The sequence below is a fragment of the Gossypium hirsutum genome, chromosome A09, assembly GCF_007990345.1.
Source record: "Gossypium hirsutum isolate 1008001.06 chromosome A09, Gossypium_hirsutum_v2.1, whole genome shotgun sequence".
NCBI lineage: Eukaryota > Viridiplantae > Streptophyta > Magnoliopsida > Malvales > Malvaceae > Gossypium > Gossypium hirsutum.
In genome coordinates this window covers 84,088,211-84,109,747 of record NC_053432.1, presented here as the reverse complement: position 1 = coordinate 84,109,747, position 21,537 = coordinate 84,088,211, and the positions used below count along the sequence as shown (strand labels likewise).

Here is a 21,537-nt window from a genome sequence, read left to right as displayed (position 1 = left end):
ATATATATACACACACATAGACATATATATTGTTTTGTCAAAAAATCTTAATAAATCATGTGAAAAATCCAGTATTCAATTAATGAATTGGATAATCTTACAATAGAAACAGTTCTCAAAACATCATATGAATCATTTTTAAGGTTAAAAACACATTGAAACCACCATGAACCATCTCCAAGACTCTGCTTCTCAAGTTCAATGTAATGACTTTCGGCTCTTCACCAAGCCACTGGGCCATATCCAACTCTACGGTGGCATTTTGCCAAATCACATAAAGTCATAATCATCGACATCAACGTAAGCATTAACGACCAAATTATCATCCAGTTTATCGACATGGAGCTGTTTTTTCTTACCACCTGGGGAAAAAAAGGGTTGAAAAGCAGTTCGAGAATCCTTCTATTTAATTGTTATTACGAACATAACATGAAGATTTCGTTCAAACAAGCTAATCTAATCATAATGGTTCGACCCTAACCTTTCGCAGCTAAAGCCTAAGGCTCTCAAGGAAGAAAGATATATAAAGCTTTAAACGCATGTATAATATATACATGTGTGTGTGTATAATGGGATTCGAGAATGAAACGATTACCTGTCTTCTTTTTACTTGTGGCTTCTTTCTCGGCTTTTAGTTTTTCATTTGTGATCGCGGTGATTGAAGATGCGATATCTTTGGCATCGGCCGCCTTCAAAGAAGTAGTTGATAGTCTCATTACCGCCTTGAGTAGTGCAATATAATGATAACTTTTCTGCATCGAAAGAGAGTATTTGAGCAATGTAAGAACTTTCTCAATATACAGGCAAGACACAAAAAAGAAAAACGATTAAAAACTCACATCATATGGGCGAAGCTTATGAGAAATAAGCTCAGCATATTCCTCAAAGTCGCTTTCAGATTTAGGAATAAAGTTATCAACAGTCTTGATATCACCTTTCTTAGCAAAAAGTTCGGTAGTCGACCTAAAATCAGCTTCTTCCACAAGCCTACAATAGAAAGAAAACACCGAATTAAAACCATAAAAAATATTGAGTTTGGAGACTTATACAAGTAAAACAAGGTGCAGTAACAATCCCGAGATCCAATCATGCGGATGTGGAAAAAAAAACAATATGGCTTCGGTTAATTTCAGGAATGACCTAAACTAAGTTCTACCTTTGTTGGCGAAGTTTCTCGGCAATGGGATCAAGGGGCTCTTCTTTAGCTATTTCGATAGTTTTCCCTTTTTTTTCGGTAGCTTTCGATAAGGGTTTCTTGGGGGCCTTCTCTTCAGTAGCTTTTGCTACGGGTTGCTGATTATGGATTAAGGAAAAGAAAACATCAATGCAAGCAAATAGTTTATATGGACATTCTTGTTTCTTGGCATAGAATGTCCGTACAAAATGGCCAAGTAACAACTTCGATACACAATAACTAATGTTTGCTAATGAATTCAAAACATATCATCTACGAACACACAGTTGCACTAAGTTCGTGTTAATATTTCCATCGGCTTATTCGGTCAGAAAAGTAATGAACTTGTAACCAGACATTCTAGCCTATGGTTATGGTTAGGTGGTAGAAATTTGTTACTATGAATGCCATTTTGTCCCCACTTTACCGTATAAACATCCAAAATTATTCAACAGACCCAAGAAGAATAGTAAAACCAGACAGATACCAAATTATAATGAAAATCATCGTACCAGAAGACGTTCTTCATCTTCATCCTCCCACGATTCCTTGATATCAGCATCATCAACATCTTCATCATCCCATTTGCTTTTAGGTTGCTCCTTTGAAACAAGAGGCGGAATGTCATCCTCTGCAATGACAACATACGGTTTCGTGAACAAAAAAAAAAAAAGAAAAGAGGGCATATTAAGAAAGGTTCTTCAATTAAGATTGAACATAATAAAACAGAATAAAATTTTGTTACTTATCAACAACTTAAAAGCAAATGAAACATAAATTGAAGCTGTTTTAAGGTAAAAATAGGAGCCTCTTCACACCTTAAACCACCTATGATAAGATTCTGGGGCTACTGTTAGCTGATGGCTAAAGCTCGATTTGAGCTTATGTTACTCAGGCTCAAACATGAGTGTCAGATACGGATATGTATCGGACAAGCATTTGTGAATCCCATAATCAAAGCCTTGTTTGGCTTAACTACTAAAAGGAGGTTTTTAAAGCAATTGGAGCCTCTTCACACCTTAAACCACCTATAATAAGATTTTGAGGCTACCGGTAAGCAATGACTAAAGCTTGATTTGAGCTTATGTTACTCAGAATCAAGCATGAGTGTCAAAATATGGATATGTACAGGACAAGAATTGGCAAATCCCGGAATCAAAGCCTTGTCCAGCTTAACTACTAAAAGGAGCTTTTTAAGGCAATTGGAGCCTCTTCACACCTTAAACCACCCAGATAAGATTCTTGGGTTACCATCAGGCAATGGCTAAAGCTCGATTTAAGCTTATGTTACTCTGACTCAAACATGACTGTCAGACATGGATATGTATTGGTCCTATCCGGCAAGCATTTACAAATCCCCCAATTGAAGCCTTGTTTGGCTTAACTACTAAAAGGAGCTTTTAAAGGCAATTGGAGCCTCTTCACACTTAAATAAGATTCTGGGGTTACCATTAGCCAATGGCTAAAGCTCAATTTGAGCTTATGTTATTTGAACTCAAGCATGTGAGTGTCAAATACGGATATGTTCCAGACAAGCATTTGCAAATCCTGGAATCAAAGCCTTGTCTAGCTTAACTACTAAAAGGAACTTTTTAAGGCAATTGGATCCTCTTCACACCTTAAATCACCTAGATAAGACTCTGGGGTTACCATTAGGCAACGGCTAAAGCTCGCTTTAAGCTTATGTTACTCGGACTCAAGCATGAGTATTAGATATGAATATGTATTGGACAAGCATTTGCAAATCCTGCAATCCAAGCCTTGTCTGGCTTAACTACTAAAAGAAGCTTTGTAAGGCATTTGGAGCCTCTTCACACCTCAAACCAACTGCATAAGATTCTGGGGCTACCATTAGCCGATGGCTAAAGCTTGACTTTAGCTTATATTACTCGGACTCAAGCATGAGTATCAGATATGAATATGTATTGGACAAGCATTTGCAAATCCTGCAATCCAAGCCTTGTCTGGCTTAACTACTAAAAGAAGCTTTGTAAGGCATTTGGAGCCTCTTCACACCTCAAACCAACTGGATAAGATTCTGGGGCTACCATTAGCCGATGGCTAAAGCTTGACTTTAGCTTATATTACTCGGACTCAAGCATAAATGTCAGATACAAATATGTGTGGTACAAGCATTTGCTTTTCCCGCAATCAAAGCCTTGTCTAGCTTAACTACTAAAAGGAGCTTCTTCTTTTTTTTTTAATGAAAAGAAAAAAGAAACCTGCTAAATTTCTCCATAATCTACTCCATTTCCCAATAAACCCTAAACCCCATTAAAACTTAAGCAAAACAAACCAAATAAAAATTCCAAATTTCAATCAACACAAATAATTATAATCTAAAGCTTGCATATACAGGTTCATACCATAATAAAACAAACAAAAGAAAATTAAATATAAATTTATAATCAAAGCCCTACTTAAACAACAAAAAAAGTAATCAAATTTGGGCTAAAAAGAAAAAAAGGAATTTACCCCAGTCCTCCATGTACTGTTCACTTCAACAAATTCCACGAATCTAAGAACAACCCTGAAACCAGAAAATGAAAAAAAAATGTATATTCCTTTAAATTTAAATATATATATTGACAGAGAAACCCATGAAAAATTACTTACTTGCCTTGAAATAATTATAGTTGGGGAATTTTTTGCTCACAGTTAATACGCCAAAAGCACCAATTTACAGGGAAATGAATACTATTTTAGGGTTTTTACTGCAATGTGCTAACAGTTACTTGAATGAACGTTAAAAATACTTTAGGGTTTTCAAAAGGCTTAATATAGGCTTTAGGCACTCTACTATAGCGAAATTCTCAGTTTGACCCCTTGTACTATAGTGAAATTCTCACATTGGTCCCTTTATTATTGTCCACGTCTTCACATTTGATTGGCTTAAACAAACACAGGGGATTTTATCAAACGGAAATGATCAAATGGCTAATGTGATGGAAGGAATAAAAGTAAAGGGAGCAAAGTGATCGGAGAAAAAAAAAGGGTAAAAGTGATAATTTCACTATAATATAGGGACTAAAATAGGTATTAAGCTATTTTTAATTATATCTCAAATGCTAAAATAATCTCAAAATTTTGAAACGTTTTAATTAAAATAGGTATAAAAATATTGGCATTACATCAATTAATTTCACTATAATATAGGGACTAAAATAGGTATTAAGCTATTTTTAATTATATCTTAAATGCTAAAATAATCTCAAAATTTTGAAACGTTTTAATTAAAATAGGTAAAAAAATATTCGCATTACATCAATTAAATTAGGCATAATAATTTATTTGACCTTTTAATTTTATTAAAAAGATTATTTTAGCTCTTTAATTAATTTTTCTCTTTTTTATAGCTTTTAAACTTGCATTATTTGTCAAATCACCGTAAAATAAATAAAAAGATTAGTGTTTGTTAACTTTGCTGACATGACAATCCACATATATGCCACATCAACAATTAAATAATTTTTAAAATTTTTAAATATTAATATTAATAGTTTTAATAATATTTTTTGAATTTTTTAATTTTTAAAAATTATTTAATTGTTTGCGTTACATCCACGTGGATGTCATGCCAATAAAGTTGACAAAAACTAATTTTTTCATCTATTTTTTAGTAATTTGATAAACAATTCAATTTGATGAGTTAAAGAGATGAGAAATTAAATAAATAACTAAACTAGTTAAACCATATGCCATTAAATTATTTCTTTAGCTTTGGCTTTAAATGTGAGCTCCAAGTGTTTAAAATATGAGGGCTAAAATGAAAAAATGTATATACTTTCATAAGATTATCTTAAATATGACATGTTAGTAAAAAGAAATAGTCTCCTAAATTTTATTAAAATTATTTTTTTTATCCATCGAATTTAAGATGTTCATATGATATGTGTCGATTATTTTTCTAATTTGATCTATATGATTTTAAAATAATCCACATCAAATTTAATTATAATATTATAAAGTTTAAAAATATGAAATATAATTTTATCATTTTGTTTTTTATCAAATGTAAATGAACCAACATTCTATTTTTACTGTGAGTACTTTTTACCCATATTTATATTGTATTTAGATCGTTATTTTTATTCGTAGTACGTTTTAGAAATTAAATTATCAAAGTTACCAAAAACGAAATCAATATCAATTAATTTATCCAACGAAGTACAGATTAGAAAATTAGTTTGTATGTCACAAAAAATATTCAGTAAAAATGAAAACATTCATTGTTGAATGGTTATTTTATACCCGATTTAATCTGAACCAAAACTCGAAATTATTTCAAATTTAGAATATGATGAGAATTAATTTTAAATAATTCAAATTTGAGTATTAAACTCATATGAAACAAAAAAACTTGATATTATCAAGAAAAAATATTCAATCCGAAATTGACATCAAAAAATTTATCTCAAAATTAAAATGATAAAAGGCAGTTAATTTCAAATTATTTAAATTTGAATATCAAATATGACAAAACACGATATTATTGAGAAAAAAACGATTCAATCAGAAAACGACATCAAAATATGTTTAAGACAGTTAATTCAAATGATTCAAATTCAAGTATCAAACTCATATAACATAACTCAATATTATCAGAGAAAAAATGATTCAATCTAAAACGTATCCTAAACTTACAAAGACAATTATTCAAATTCAATTATCAAACTCATATGACAAAACTCAACATTATCAAAAATAATAATAATTCAATCCGAAACCGACATAAAAAAAATGTATCCCAAACTTAGAATGGCAAAGACAATTAATTTCAAATACTTATATTCAAATATCAAACTTGTATAACAAAACTAGATATTGTCAAGAAAAAATGATTTAATCCGAAAGTGACATCAAAAAATGTAATCCAAACTTAGAATGACAAAGACAATTAATTTCAAATTATTCAAATTCGAGTATCAAACTCATACAACAAAACTCAATATTATAGAGGAAAAATTATTCAACCCGAAACCGACATAAAAAAAATGTATTCCAAATTTAGAATGACGAAGACATCTAATTTCAAATTTATTCAAATTCAAGTATCAAACTCATTTGACAAAACTCGATATTATCGAGAGAAAAAAATGATTCAATTTGAAACCGATATAAAAAAATGTATCCCAAATTTAGAATAATGAAGACAAATAATTTCAAATTTCAAATGATTTAGATTTGAGTATCAAACTCATATGACAAAACTCAATATTATAGAGGAAAAAATTATTAACTTGAAACCAACATAAAAAAATGTATTCCAAACTTAGAATGATGAAAGAGAATTAATTTCAAATTATTCAAATTCGAATATCAAACTCGTATGACAAAACTTTATATTAACGAGAAAAAAAATGATTCAATCCAGAATTGACATTAAAAAATGTATCCCAAACTTAGAAGGACAAAACAGTTAATTTCAAATAATTCAAATTTGAGTATCAAACTCATATGACAAAATTCGATATTATCAGGAAAAAATGATTCAATCCGAAACTGGCAAAAAAAATGTATCCCAAACTTAGAATGATGAAGACAACAAAACATTATATTATTTAGAGAAAAAAAATGACTCAATTCGAAACCGACATAAAAAAATGTATCACAAACTTAGAATGATGAAAACAGTTAATTTAAAATGATTCAAATTTGAGTATCGAACTCATATGACAAAACTCGACATAATCGAGAGAAAAAAAATGATTCAATCCAAAACTAACATTAAAAAAAATGTATCACAAACTTAGAATGACAAAGACAATTCATTTTAATTTATTTAAATTTGAGTATCAAATTCATATGACAAAAATCAAAATAATCGAGAAAAATGATTTAATCTGAAACTGACCAAAAAAAAAACTCAAACTCAAAACGACGAAAACAATTAATTTCAAATAATTCAAATTTGAATATTAAACTCATATGATAAAACTCGATATTATCGAGAAAAAATTGAATGAATCCGAAACTGACATAATGTTTTAAATATGGTTGTTAGATTTTATTGAAATAATAAATGAAAAAACTTCATTGTGATTTAAGGAGTGAGTTAGCAGTTTACTTAAAATAAAAATAATATTTAATTTTATTTAAATATGATTATATATTATTCGAGTTTAATTTCAATACTTAATTTGATGTTTAAATTTTTTTTCCTCAAATTGATACATAAATTTTGCTTTAATGTTTATTTTGGTAACTAAATTTTTTCAATTGATATTTGTGTACTTTTTTATCGCACTTAAATACTTAAATTTAATTTCAATGTTCAATTTAATACAAAAATATTTTTTATCTCAATTATGTATTTCCTTTTTTATTAAAACACACATATCAAATAATCATTTGAACACATATTTGTTTGATTTGGGTACCAAATTAATCTTAAGAACCAACCAAATATTATGTTGATTTTTTTTCCTATATAATTATTCAATTATTCATCAATAAAAAGAGTAATTAAAAAGGCATCAACCTTGACCATTTCCCGCTCGAACATCACCCAAGAAAACGAGACTAACATCTTAAACGGTATCGTTTCTCCTTCTCGTGCCCTGGTTTTTTCCCGTTACGTCCCGTACAATGTCGGAATCCGGCGTCGTTCGGAACCGAGGCGGTGGTAGGCGGTTGCCGCCGAGGAGGCACCGACAACAGCCGCAGATGGAGTGGCGGCGTCGGCAGGAACAAAGGCCGTTGCTTCCAGGGACTTCGTCGGAGAACCGAACGGATAACGAGGTAGCCCCAACATCATCTTCTTCTTCGCCGGCGAATAGTGGCTATGATAACAGTGAAAGAAACAATAACAATAATCCGACGAATTTGGATCGGTTCTTGGAGTTCACAACTCCGGTGGTTCCAGCTCAACGTTTACCTCAGGTAAAAAACCAATATTTTTACCTTTCCTTTTTCCTTGTTTTTACCTAAATTTTAGGGATTTGGTTTTTTTTTTTTGTTACTTTCAATTCTGGTGGGAAACCCTACTCTGTTGATGAAACTGTGTGATCCTATAGACAATCATAACCCGACGGCGACGGCGACGGCGACACTCACCGGAGAATCCTCTGTATTTTGTTCTCAAGGATTTATGGGAATCTATGGAGGAATGGAGTGTGTATGGAGCTGGGGTTCATATTTTGTTGGAGGGGTACCCTGTAATTCAATACTATGTCCCTTACTTGTCTGCCATTCAGCTGTATATTGACCCTTCAAGACCCTCCACAAGCCAAAGGTAAAAAACTAAAAACCATTCACTGTTTCTTACCTTTGTTTATCTTAATTTCCCGCTGTTGTTCCGAGCCTTAAGCAGAGAATCCTTGATGGACCTCGACTTTTGCATGATCATGTTGCTCAAAGTCTGATAACTTGGATTGTTACTGATATGTTTTAAAAGATCTGCTCTCCAGCCTGTACTCGTCGAGTAGTTCAATTGACCTGTGAATCGTGCTTGTTGCCTTACTCATTTTCTGCTATATCGTTGAACAGGATGCCTGGTGAGGAGAGTAGTACCATGTCATCGAGTAGCAGTGGGAGCAATGATGCCATCCAGGGAGCTCAGAGTCATGTCGAGATTGGAGATGCTGAAATCTTGGCATTGAATAGATTGTCACTTAGAGATAGGCATGAAACCGATACTCGTAACAATCCTGCAGGTCAACTTGTTTTTGAGTACTTCGAGCAAGATGAGCCATCTAGTCGGAAGCCTTTGACCAACACAGTAAGTTCCTTAGCATCCATTTTTGCAGTTCATCGTGCTTTCTCTAATAACCTTGCATCCAACAGGTTTCGGATCTAGCATCCCAATTTCCAGCTTTGACGACGTACAGAAGCTGTGATCTATTGCCTTCGAGCTGGATTTCCGTGGCATGGTATATTTTCCTCGTTTATTGTCATTCCGAATTTAAACCCGATAATGTTTGACAGAAATGTCTTTTTTTCTTAATGAAGGTATCCTATATATAGGGTGCCAATGGGTCCAACTTTGAAAAATCTGGATGCCTGCTTTCTAACATATCACTGCCTTTCTACACCATCAAACGGTAAACATCTTTTCCACCATTCACATTCCATCAAGTGTCATCGTTATTCTCTTTGAGACTTAACTATGACCAGATTTCGGTATTGTTTTTCAAGTAGGTACTGCCACAGATAGCCTACCCTTCCGAGGTTTTAACATCAGGGAGCTTGATGCTGCCGAAATGCCCTCAAAGCTACCATTGCCTACCTTTGGACTTGCTTTCTATAAGTTCCAAGCTTCCATCTGGAATGCCCCCGAAGTTATCGAGTCTCCAAAAGCCAATTCCCTTTTACAAGAGGCTGATAATTGGCTTAGGCATTTGCAAGTTGATCATCCAGATTTCAGGTTCTTTGTTACCCATACTTGAAACAAGTGAAGTTCCCATACATATAACTCAAAATTGCATATCAAATATGTAGGTTGATACAACTTTATTGTTTTTTTTCCTTAATCTTCGGTGCTTATGCATCTCAAAATCTCAACTAAGACATTCCCTTGATAATTTACTTACTAATTCTCTTTGAAACAATCTTCCATCGATCACTCCTTTAACAACCTAAAACGAGTTTGCTCTCTTTACTATGATTTCGATTCCTTTACTATGCTAAAATTAGAGATTTAGTTTATATGATCCCTCTGCTTTTATAATGTTGTTAGCTAATCCCAATAGCTCCGCTTAAAATGCTGACATGAATGGCAGCTACTCAGCTAGACAGTATAACCCCTACTTTTCAACCCAAGACAAAGCCCCTATTGCAGATAATGACATGGACATTCAATTATTATTTGACATGAGATATAAAAGCAACTCTTTCTTAGAACATTATGCATATGCATATTCGTGGCTATATATCAGGAAATTCAGATCTTCGATAGTATATAAAAAGCAAAGCATAGATATAGGATAAAGTTCTTCCATCTTTTCATTATGCACAGAAGCTCTAAATACAATAGGAATATAAAGTTCCGGGGATCTAACCGGTGTACTGTTTTCCTGAGGTAGGGTGAAGGTCTTCTTTATGCTTTACTCTCTCTCAGACCTAATATTATATTGGCATAACCACTACAACTGCACCCCCAATCAACTTATAAGTTATAGTCAAGAAAAGTGGACATCAACAGTCCTTGGATGAACTCGCACCTTCTAGCTTTCTCCTCATGATCCTTGTCCGACAGTTGGGACTGTTGAGGCTTTCTGTTGAGATAAACTAGCGTTAGAAACATAGGTCCGGTTAATAACTTACGAGATTGAATGCCAACCGCAAAAAAGCAAGCAGACTCTATGCATCCAATACGATTAATGTGTTCATCAATTGACAGTAGGGATCTGTCTAAGATGGATAAGTTCACCTTTTTTTAATGCTTTTCTACGTATTTGGAGAGTTTTTGAATGTCATATCCCTATACACAAAATAAAATGAAGAAACAACGCCTAAGCCACTATGGTTTAGAGATTATCTACCTACTGACCAGAAAGAATAATAACAATAAAACAAATTAACTTAAGCCATGACATTTCCAAGCCGTAGTGACTTTACTCGAAGTTGTTCACTAAATCAAAGGAGCATAGTGGACTACCAGTAAGCCCAGTCATTTTTTGGGGACCAAACAAAGAAACAAGTGGACTAATATAGCAAATATAAATGACACCAGCACTTATACCTTCCCAGAAATTCTTTATTTCCACTTTCCTTTACCACACTTGCTTCGGCAATAGAAAGAGGTTGCAAGCTTAAAGGCTTATCAACTGTGGGAGGACTAAACATAAATGAAGATAATAACAGATCGGCTTCAACATTGGGAGAAGGAAGAAATGAAGATCCCCCAAGAAGGGCCTGCAAATTTCCCTCTCGCAGCTCTTTTCTCAACATTGAAAATGTCAAATTGGACCCACCCTTGCGTAATCTCCGCTTGCGCTGAACGTAATGTCCAGTCAAGGAATAAACTAAACCATTCACCATGGCATGCTTACTCACAATTAAACTAAAAAAAATTAAAACGTACAAATGCTAATAAATGCCCCTCCCTCAACATGGTGTGCATAGTCGACCACCATGGACATAATGAATATGAAAGTATGTCAAAGTGTATAGCCTACTAAAATAAACAGATAAATATTTGGACCACGTGTCACGTCTATACGGATTTGGTATTATTTAACCACCATCGACATAAAAAGTAAGTGAGAGATAACGACTAAACCGAACAGGGCAAAATAGACCAAAAAAAGAAAGGATATCTTAAGAAAATTCCCATGTTGCATGGTAATGTGGCTGACAATATCCATTCCGACCCTCTTCGCACAAACCGGGCACACCTGAAAACGTAACATCGAACCAAACACATATTAAGCAAAATTCATAAGCAACGCTCAAGCAACATCATATATCCTACAATACACATCAATTGGATTAAGGAAAAAGAAAGAATCATAGAACTTAAAACAATTATTTTAAAAGTTAAACAGCTTAAAATGCAACTTTCAATTATCACTCTAGCAGCAGTGAAATTCACCAAGACACATAGCTGAGAATATTATCAAATTTCTTATAAAGTTAATCCCAAAATTTTCAATCTCTTTTTGAAATAAACCCTATAAGAAAATTACAAATTTCATCAACAAAAAAATAAAAAAAAAGTAATAATAAATCAGATTATTTTAAACAAATTAAGAAAAAAAGGGTACCCCGTTTTTGGCTTCAACAGGATGTTCTTCATCGATATGGCAACAAAGTCCAACAATGTCGAAATCCTCAGCGCAAAATGGACATAAAAACTGTGCCTTGAAATCCTCATCTCCGTCAATTTCTTCATATCCTCCTCCTAGAAACAGATCTAAAAAACAACATTTAAAAAAATTCAAAATTCATCTCAAGTTCTAACCATTTCTAAAATTTACAGAGAAACAAACGGAAACAAATATACTAACCAGATCGTGATTGACGACGCCTTGACGAAGACGAAGAAGAAGAAGAAGAATTGGAGAATCGAAAGCTCCATGAATTTGACTCCATTTTCTCGAGAAAACAAAGCAACTTCTTCTTTTTTGATCCAAATATTTATGAATCTTTTTCGTCTCTCTTCTTTTTGAAAATCTTTTGATAATTTTATTGAAATGAAATGTCTAAAAGCTTCATAAAATTATCAAAATTATTTTCAAGATTAAAAAAATAAAATTAAACCCTAAAAAGATGGAAGAAACAATCGGGAAAAAAAAAGAGAGAGAGAGAGACTCTCCACCGAATTTCTGCTATCCTTTATGAAACAAATTGTTTTTTTAATCTTTTTTTCCTTTCTTTTATTTTATTTGCAGACTTTGCCCTTTAATTTTAGCCGAATTGTGAAAATACCCCTACTTGTACAATCACTTGGCTGTGATTGCGTTACTGGGCGAGGACGTAAGTACGTCACGTACGAATTTGATTGGGTATTCGTAGAAACCCGTTTTACAAACGTCATATGTTTTGGACTGTCCACATGTCCAATGGAGCTGTCATTTTTACTTCTGGGGGTTTGGGACAACGAAATGTTGTTATAGATACATCGAAGTTTCTCTTCATAGAATCGGACAAAAATATTATTTTTTAAATTTGGGCAAAAATAATAATTTTTAAAAATATTAAGCTTGAACATAATGTTTTTATTCAATTTGAGACCTTTTTATTAATAAATTGTTTTTAAAAATTAATTTTTAAAAAAATTAATAGACTCGACCATTTTATTGGGTTTTTCTTTTTCTTTTTTTTTCAAGAGAATTTAAATTCTATTTTTCATTTTTATGAAAATTTTATTTATTATTTATTGAATCAAATGCTCCAATATATCAGAGCAAATGGAGAAATCAAATTTTCTGAAAAAAATCATGTATTGGAAAGTTTTTTGGAGGGTTGTATTCTCGAATCTATTATTAGCATATATCAAATATCAAAGTTGAATATCTTAAATCCATTAAAAAAGCAGGTTAAACTAAATAACTATCGATTTTTTTATCAATAACCCGATTAACTAACAATATAAATACATTAAATTTATATTCCCAAATTTAAATCTATTATAATATCCCCAAACCAATATATATGTCCATTATTTGAAAATTCTAACATTAATCAAAATTAAAAATAATAAAATTTATTAACTTTTTTCAATTAAATCAATTAATTGATCGGACCAAATGATTACTGAAATTGTTGAGATTCTTCAAAAATTGTTTGGACAGTATTTGATTTTATGTCATCAGTTGTACCGATTGAATCACCAACTTTCAGTTCAACCAGTTAATATGATTCTAACATTGTTTTGCATTTTCAAACTATTATAGCTTTCATTTTGATTAAAATATGTTATAAGTATTTTCAAACTATTATAGCTTTATATATATATATGTATTTTTTTTAAACTTAGTCTCTCAACTTTTTAAAAATTAAAATTTAGGTCTAACTGTTAAAATTGTTAAATTTTCTTTATTAAATTCATTTACTTATAACGTCTATTTGTTAATTACATAATTACTAAATAAATTTTTTTTAAATATCAAAATATCATACTAACAAATTTAACAAAAATATTTTAAATTTTTAAAAATACAGAAACTTCTTACATATTTTAACCTTTCGTCTAAGTCGGGTCGCTTAAATAACTTTGGGTTACCTTGCGTCTAGATTTTTTAATCTTGGTTCAATTTTAAACTATAAAACTATTCATTTAAATATATTAAGCGGAAACTCAAATTTAAAATGAATTTTAAAAATTGGGTAAATTGTATCTAATGTCTATAAATTATTAGTAAATTTATATTTTAGTCACTTAATTTCAAAAAGTTACAAAATAATTATTGAACTATTTAAAAGTTTTCATTTAAATTACTATATTATTCAAAAAAAATCAAGTCATTGGGTTGTTAAGGTTTTTTTTAAAGCCCAACTATCGAACTCCAAGTTGTTTGGATTTTAGTTCATAAGTTCATGACATTCAAAGCTATTTTATGGTAAAAAAATTAAATTAGAAAGGAAAGCTTTCAATTTGTGCAGGTGATGTGAACAAAAAATGTCATAAAATAATAATTTTAACAGTTAAGTGACTTAAATGAAAATTTTTAAATAATCCGGTAGCTATTTTATAACTTTTTAAAGTTGAGAAACTAAAATACAAATTTACTAATAGTTTAATGAGTTTGAATGTAATTTATTTTTTTATTTTTTATTTTTAGAATCAAACTTATCCATGAAATCAACCAATGAATGAAGATGATAGCTAGCCACTAGGCTTAGCATGCAAACCATTGTTTTTGCATAAAATTCTCTTTTTCATTTAACAAGGAGCTAGGTTGTGGGTAGTGGCACCATCCAATGATGATGTTGACTTAGAGATAAATCCAATAATGTCACTCCCCCCCCCTCCCTTTTCTCATTTCTCATTTCTCATTTCCAATGTACCCTTTTTTTCTTCTCCATTTGATTATATAATATGCCAACCACACACATTGGCCCTTATAAAAAGGCATAAATGGCTAAAAAAAAATGGGTTTCTTTTTCTTTCATGATTCAATTTCTTGGAATACTTGAAAGGACAAAAATCAGGTTGCTTCACTAACATTACCCCATGTGCAATTTAAATGGACAAATACTTTTTAGAAATAATTTCATAAAATTTACCTTAAATTTTATTTATATATGGAGCCAATACAAAGTCCAAATTTGATGCACTTTTTAGGAATTGCAATATGAAGAACTACACAATTCTTCATTTTGCACATTGGATGCCAATTGATTCATGAAAATTCTGTTCGCAAAATGATACATATAAGTTTCAAACTCCCATCATCATTAGCTTTGTACCACACTAAGGATAATGTCATGCTATGATAATAAATATTGTGAAAATCATTTTAAAGTCTAGAGAGATTAAAATATAATTTCATTATCATATTATTTTATAATTACATAAATTTTGACAAAATTAAATGAGCCAAGGTCTTTATATGTCTCCTTGTCTATACCTTTACACATTGCATTCGATAAGTTAGAAAATTTTAATTTTAACATAAACAATTATACTCTTTAAATTTAGTCTAACTTTAGTTTTAAGTTTTTATTTCTATATTGTCATTAATTAGTTCAATTAGTTATAACAACAATTACTTCGATTAAAATGTTGAAATTCATTTTTTTAAATTATTGTAACTCATTATGTTGATCAGTATTTAAAAATATCATGTCAACATTTTAATAAAAACAATTTTTAATATTAATTATTTGGAAAAGTAATAACATCAAAAAAATAAATATAAAATAATATTAAATTAAAATATAATTACTAAACCTTAATTCTAAGCATAATAAAAAAAACCAATACCATAAATTTACCTATTATTCACATGGTCCAAATTATTAAAGTAACTTAGGTGTTTTCCATTAGAATTTAAAAGAAGTTTGAAAATTTTAGACTGAAAAAATCCAAAGAAGTGCCCCCCACTTTGGGTTTAATCTTGTGGCATTTGGAGAATACAAAACAAGACAATGATTGGCAATCTATGGGTTTTGAAACAACAAAAGACTAGAGGCATTCGATGGTAAAAAAAAGAAAAAAGAAAGAATTTTGGGTTTTAAAGAAAAAGTTGTACTTAGGAACTTTAAAATTTGATGGCATTATTTTTTTTATTAATTTTAGTTTTAATGTGTAATTTAATTTTTAGTACAAAGATTTTTATAGTATTTTTATTGAGTTTATTTAATTTGATATTCAAACCTTTTTTTTGTTTTAATTAAATATTTTTTTTATTAGAGCACATATTAAATATTCATTGAACCACATTATTTTATTTAATTTAAATATCAAATCAAGATAATAAAAAAATACCTCAAAAATGAAACTGAATGTTAAGTACAAAATGTATAATAACTTTTTTAGGTAAGTGCAATCTCTGTCTCGATACACTAGGCAAAGTGGCAGTAGCAGCCTGTTTTTGCAAGGCTGGCAAAGTGTACCATAAGGGTGCGTTTGGTTCGCTGTATTGGATTAGAGGTGTATTAGGATTAGAGGTGTATTGGATTAGAGGTGTAATAGCTAATCCACTGTTTGGTTGAATGTAATGGAATAGAGGCGTAATAGTAATCTTGTGTTTGGTTGAATGGAATAGAGGTGTAATAGCATAATGGAAAAAACTAAAATGACTAGAATACCCTTAGCATAAAATTGTTTTGGTAAATGATTATTGTTATTGTTATTTAAATTTTAATAAGATTATTATTATCAGTAATAAATAATTTAATCATATTTTAACATAATTATTATTAAATATATTTTAATTAAAATATATAATTTATAATAAAATTCTTAATAATCAATATTCTTATATGAATTTACTCAAATCATAATATATGATACTATAAAATATAATTTGAAATAATTAATATTAAATATATTTTAATTAAAATATATGATTTAATAAAATTCTTAATATTAAATATTCTTATATGAATTTTCTAAAATCATAATATATAATACTATAAAATATAATTTAACATAATTATTATTAAATATAAGTTAATAAAAATATATAATTTATCATCATACTATAGATAAATATTGAAATTTGTCACTGTACTTTATTTTTATTTATATTTGCCGTTATTTTTTTAAAAAATGAGTAAATTTGTAACTTAATTTTTATGTTATTGAATTTTACCACTAAAATTTAAATTTTATTAATTTTTGCCACTAACTCTTATTTTTTAGTTAAACTCTTATTTTAAATTTATATTAAATTTATATTTTTTAAATTACAAATATCTTCATTTAACTTAACGAGTAAATATAATTCTTGACTTTCCTTTCTCATCATCTAAACAAAAGCACAATAAACAAATTGTCAAAAAGAAACCCAAATCCAATAGTTGGGAGATTCAAAAGCTTTCTCCAATAATGTGTTTCTTCTATAAGAAACAATGCTTATAAGCAGCTTGTCAAAGCTCAAAATCTATTTAGTCCTATGTCATACATCCAATGTCATTTGTATATATGCTCCCTCACATCAGCACAAAACACAAGACTCAATATGAAGCATACATGAGAAGAAAACAGTTGGATTGAGTTAATGAAGTACATGCATCTTATGTGTTTTTCTTTCTCAGGGAAAACCTTTCGAGAAAAAAGAAAGTAGAAAAGGAATTAAAAAAATGTTGGTGAAACATTTGAGGAACATGCAAACAAGGTATCCTACAGCTAGTAGTGGTGATGAAATACTCTGCAACAAAATCAGCGCATCTTATAGAATTGAACTCTCGAAACCACACAACGTCGTCCGCTCAATGAATATTTAACCATTATATCAACGTCTCGGGGATTCTTCTTGTTTGGTGCAACAGTCATGCTCCCAATTATTGTCTCCCCTTCACAGATGGTTAACACATCCTCTAGATATAGGACTGTTTGCTTCCAATGGGTAGCTCGCGATCTTGGTCCTGCATTTTGTATTTGCCATTAGCCAAGTACCAGTCCAACCCTTTAACCTACAGCTTAATTGCAGAAACCTTATGAGCCCTCAAACTGATATATATTGCCGAATCTTGATAAGAAGAAGCAAAGGAGAGAAAAGGGGTTTTCCAGGAATAAAAGAAAATGAAAATGAATACCTTGAAAACGGCATAATTAGAAAACAACATGCTCAGTTAGTAAGCAATAAAGAATATTTAGTTTAAATGACAGGAAGGAAGTCTAATTCATTATGCACTCCTTTGTGCTAATAGGAACCATTTCATAGTCGAGCATACCAACAATCAGAAACAGAAACTTATATAATATCCAAGGCAACACCAATGTTCGTGAAGAGAATTCAGAATTATGAACAGCCAAAAACAAAACTTGAAAATAACCTACATAAAAGCGTTCAATGTTATATTTCATATTTACTCCAGGCTAATGTTATTTTCTCCACCAATTTTAAAAACATTGAGCATGACTAACTATCCACAGAAGCAAGTAAGAAAACGAAATTCTAAATTCCACAAAAGAAACCAACTACTGCAAAACTTGAAAGCATCAGGAATAACCATTCTCTTGTCTTATCATATGGTGCAAGAATCCCCTCATAAGCCTTCAATTCGCACCAGCGAAAGCTGCCACTCCATGCTTAGTCTTTGCAAAGAATCATCCTGCAATCAAAGCAAATATCAATTACCATAAGGACAGTCAAAATGAAGCCCAGTTATATACTCCATATATGCTGAAGCCAAACACATTGCCTTTGCACCATAAGATTCATAGACCTTGTCAGCTATTAGTTTTCTCTCAATCCAACAATAATAACCTCAAGCACACTCATTCTACTCTCTTTCAATTCGTCCCTACATTTTACCTATAACCAACTATAACAAACACACAGATCTCTAACAAGAAAAACCAATAGCAAACTCTCATTATTAAACATAAAGCCAATTTGATTAGGAAACTACTTTGGAGGAAGATTGGCAGTAAGTTGCTCAAGTCAAGGCTGGGAAACGGATCTCTAGATTCAATTTTGTAATATCAATAATAAATAATTTAATCATATTTTAACATAATTATTATTAAATATATATTAATTAAAATATATAATTTAATAAAATTCTTAATAATAAATATATAATTTAATAAAATTCTCAATTTCGAAGAATCGGACAACTAGCTTTTATAAACCTTTAGAACACTGTAAATCACTTTGCGAGCTTGTTGGTAATTCGCTTGGGAGTAATTAGTTGCAAGAAGAGCCTGTAACAGAAACCAAAAATACATCCAACAGGTTTCATTTGGTGCTACTTTATATGGTATTGTCATAAACATCCTACATTTGGGGTCTTCCAAATGAAAAACCAAAGGACATGCTACCTGACCAGAGAGTGCTAAAGCATCAGTTAACAAAGATACAGCCAACCAAATTTGTACACAAATCTGATGACCAACCATAGGAATAGGGCCCTGCCTAGCTGCCAGTGATGTTGCAAGTGTGAGAGTTCCAAGAGTGGCTATTGTTCCTACCAATAAGTAGTCCACCTGCAGGTACCATCACAATTTCAATACTAAAATTCAATTGTTTGTTGTTATTTTCATTTTATGAAGCTTAACTATAAGAAAAAATAAGCAGATACTGAAAGTAATACTTAAGATCAGCAAGAAATGTACCAGATTTTAAGTAGAGGGAAACTTTACTCCAGTCAATTTTAGGAGAGATCAGTTCAACTTTCCCATTCAACTCCCACAGAAGTATAATAGCAATCAGATATCTAGTTTCAAAAAATAAAAATAAAAAAAATGAATAGAACATCCAAAATTAGCAGAAATGTTATGAGGCAAATACACTAGAATTATTAAGTTTACCACATTATTGACGTACTCAGAAATCACAGTAGCAACTGTAGCACCACCAACGCCAAAACCAAAGGGAAATATCAAGATTACATCCAATATTGCATTTAGTAAGGTGCCTGCACCTGTTAGTTCAAGCAAGAAATTATCTATAAGCAGCAAAGAGACCCCTTGAGGGAACTTGAAACATAAGGCATGCTGTAATACTTGCCAATGGCATACAAAGGTGTCTTTGTATCCTTAAATCCACGAAAAGTGCCTTGAGCAGCAAGTGCAATTATGACTGGTGGGGCACCAAAGGCTCTCCATATCAGAAACTGCTCCGCTGGTCCACGCATCGACGAATCCTATGAAAAATAAAAGTAATAAGATATAAGAAATTAAAGCATTACAATTCCAAAATATAATTACAAATACATCATTAGTTATCCTGACATACCATAGGTATACCCATGATATTCATTAAGAAACCCGAGCCAACTGAGAGTACAACCGCTTCTGCAATGCCAAGTCCAGCAGCAAGTGCTAAGGAATGGAAGAACTTTCTTGCCTTGATGCTCAAATTCACCATCTTAATTATACCAAACCCCAGAGTCAATTAAAAGTTCAACCAAACGATCATTTTCATGAAGTATTGCAGTTATTGTATAATCTTTTCACTGAAAATTACCATCCTTGCTTTTACTAATCAATGCTTGCTCTTCAGCAACAAAGGATGTTGTGATATTAAGTAAAGGAACATTAAACAATCTCGACACCAGATTGAATATCGATACAGATACCCCAACTGCCGCCAATTCAACCGACCCTTCACCACAAAAAAAACTAATATTTATCAGCCAATAGTTACCTGTGTGATTAATAGATAAAGCTACAAAAGCAAGCTTGGTATGATAGTATTAATAATAAAAAAAGAAAAACAAGTATCCAAATGGCCAACAAAGGCTGTATCAACAAGTGAAGCAATGGGATCAGCAGCCAAAGCCAATGCAGCAGGCAGTGCAATAAATAGATGCCAATTTTTAACGATAGTTACATGATTCAACTAATTTGATGAATCAAGTCTTAAACTTTCTAAAACCTGAAACTAATGCATGATTCAATTTCTAGAAATGTTGAATCTTCCATCATAGACATTTTAAAAACATAAAAGGGAAAACACGTTGAAAGAAAAATGTTAGGGCAGACAATGTTTACCTTGATTGAATTGGAAAGGTTTTCTTGACGGTTTTTTTGGAAATAAAATGTTTACCTTGTTGGGATTTGAAGAACAGAAGTCTGTTTTTGGACTTCCCTTCACTGCATTTGAAGAACAGTTCGGGTGCATTTGGTTCGACAAAACAACAAATGAAAGTGAAACGGGAGCGGTGGAGGTTGCTGGCCTGTTTGATGTTGGGAGGGAGAGTTCTGGAGGTGGATTTTGGCTTGGGAAGATGAGGGTAAAACAGGGCATAGAAAAGATAAGAATGCTAAACGGGAGCTAAACTGAACAAAGGGCAGGGAATAGAAATTGGTAAGAAAGGAGGAATACATACGTAACCGATTCGGCGCATAATAGGCATTACAGCGAACCAAACGCCGGAATAGGTGGGGCCCACCGATTCGGCGCGTAATGGTAAACCCATTACATCGAACCAAACAAGCCGTAAGTCTATAAGCCTTTATATGTGGATCTATTTTCAAAGTACCCCTTGTCCCTTTCTGTTATTGTTCTTTTACCCCTTTCTCCTTTTGTTGGACAAGTGGATTAAAAATTTTAATCAGTATAATTATGAATTATATCCCTTTATTTTCAGAAAACTAAGAAGTTAATTTTATGTTCACTATGCTTTATAAAGATCAAGACATTACTTGAATTTTAAATTTGATATTTTGATAAATTAAGATATAAAAAGTGATTTATCAATTTTTATTCTAATGATAATATGATTAGCGCAACTTAAATTTAAATCATACTTGGGATGGTGAATACCTTAATCATTAGACCAATATACGGGATTCATAA

At 31.3% G+C, this 21,537-nt stretch overlaps 3 protein-coding genes and 1 pseudogene across 7 annotated transcripts; 1 reads left to right on the top strand and 3 right to left on the bottom strand.

Annotated features, from left to right (window-relative positions):
- Positions 1–58: 58 nt before the first annotated feature.
- On the bottom strand, positions 59–3,937 carry LOC107940913 (eukaryotic translation initiation factor 3 subunit J). 2 transcript variants are annotated; one of them, XM_016874377.2, is made up of 7 exons: positions 3,791–3,937; positions 3,650–3,704; positions 1,687–1,805; positions 1,157–1,293; positions 840–987; positions 596–752; positions 59–362 (listed from the first exon to the last, which is right to left on the bottom strand). In XM_016874377.2, the coding sequence occupies exons 2-7, from the start codon at positions 3,660–3,662 to the stop codon at positions 271–273; spliced, it is 666 nt and encodes a 221-aa protein (XP_016729866.1). In that variant the 5' UTR covers positions 3,663–3,704; positions 3,791–3,937; the 3' UTR covers positions 59–270. The 2 variants fall into 2 exon arrangements, with proteins under 2 accessions (XP_016729866.1, XP_016729867.1); XM_016874378.2 differs by having other exon boundaries at positions 3,795–3,932.
- Positions 3,938–7,479: 3,542 nt separating this feature from the next.
- Positions 7,480–9,751, top strand: LOC107940922 (uncharacterized). 2 transcript variants are annotated; one of them, XM_016874387.2, is made up of 6 exons: positions 7,480–8,056; positions 8,191–8,408; positions 8,663–8,894; positions 8,960–9,045; positions 9,125–9,216; positions 9,314–9,751. In XM_016874387.2, exons 1-6 carry the CDS (start codon positions 7,763–7,765, stop codon positions 9,559–9,561), a joined length of 1,170 nt encoding a protein of 389 aa, XP_016729876.1. In that variant the 5' UTR covers positions 7,480–7,762; the 3' UTR covers positions 9,562–9,751. The 2 variants fall into 2 exon arrangements, with proteins under 2 accessions (XP_016729876.1, XP_016729875.1); XM_016874386.2 differs by having other exon boundaries at positions 9,311–9,738.
- A 343-nt stretch (positions 9,752–10,094) lies between these two features.
- LOC107940923 (protein DEHYDRATION-INDUCED 19 homolog 4) lies at positions 10,095–12,483 on the bottom strand. 3 transcript variants are annotated; one of them, XM_016874388.2, is made up of 5 exons: positions 12,124–12,483; positions 11,881–12,029; positions 11,434–11,511; positions 10,857–11,116; positions 10,095–10,389 (listed from the first exon to the last, which is right to left on the bottom strand). In XM_016874388.2, exons 1-5 carry the CDS (start codon positions 12,206–12,208, stop codon positions 10,281–10,283), a joined length of 681 nt encoding a protein of 226 aa, XP_016729877.1. In that variant the 5' UTR covers positions 12,209–12,483; the 3' UTR covers positions 10,095–10,280. The 3 variants fall into 3 exon arrangements, with proteins under 3 accessions (XP_016729877.1, XP_016729878.1, XP_040933271.1); XM_016874389.2 differs by having other exon boundaries at positions 10,095–10,402; positions 12,124–12,463; XM_041077337.1 differs by having other exon boundaries at positions 11,881–12,017; positions 12,124–12,445.
- Positions 12,484–18,727: 6,244 nt separating this feature from the next.
- Positions 18,728–20,985, bottom strand: LOC121206063 (protein DETOXIFICATION 44, chloroplastic-like; annotated as a pseudogene).
- Positions 20,986–21,537: the final 552 nt, after the last annotated feature.

Excerpts from the sequence above, each read along its gene's own strand:
- LOC107940922 (XM_016874386.2), top strand. The coding sequence starts at position 7,763 with ATGTCGGAATCCGGCGTCGTTCGGAACCGAGGCGGTGGTAGGCGGTTG. Across the intron at positions 8,895-8,959 it reads GGAAGCCTTTGACCAACACA|GTTTCGGATCTAGCATCCCA; the intron begins GTAAGTTCCTTA and ends TGCATCCAACAG. Across the intron at positions 9,046-9,124 it reads AGCTGGATTTCCGTGGCATG|GTATCCTATATATAGGGTGC; the intron begins GTATATTTTCCT and ends TTCTTAATGAAG.
- LOC107940913 (XM_016874377.2), bottom strand. Across the intron at positions 1,294-1,686 it reads AAGATGAAGAACGTCTTCTG|CAACCCGTAGCAAAAGCTAC; the intron begins GTACGATGATTT and ends ATCCATAATCAG. Across the intron at positions 363-595 it reads CACAAGTAAAAAGAAGACAG|GTGGTAAGAAAAAACAGCTC; the intron begins GTAATCGTTTCA and ends TTTTTTCCCCAG.
- LOC107940923 (XM_016874388.2), bottom strand. The coding sequence starts at position 12,208 with ATGGAGTCAAATTCATGGAGCTTTCGATTCTCCAATTCTTCTTCTTCT. Across the intron at positions 11,512-11,880 it reads CTGTTGAAGCCAAAAACGGG|GTGTGCCCGGTTTGTGCGAA; the intron begins GTACCCTTTTTT and ends TTACGTTTTCAG. Across the intron at positions 10,390-10,856 it reads AATAAAGAATTTCTGGGAAG|AAAGCCTCAACAGTCCCAAC; the intron begins GTATAAGTGCTG and ends TTATCTCAACAG.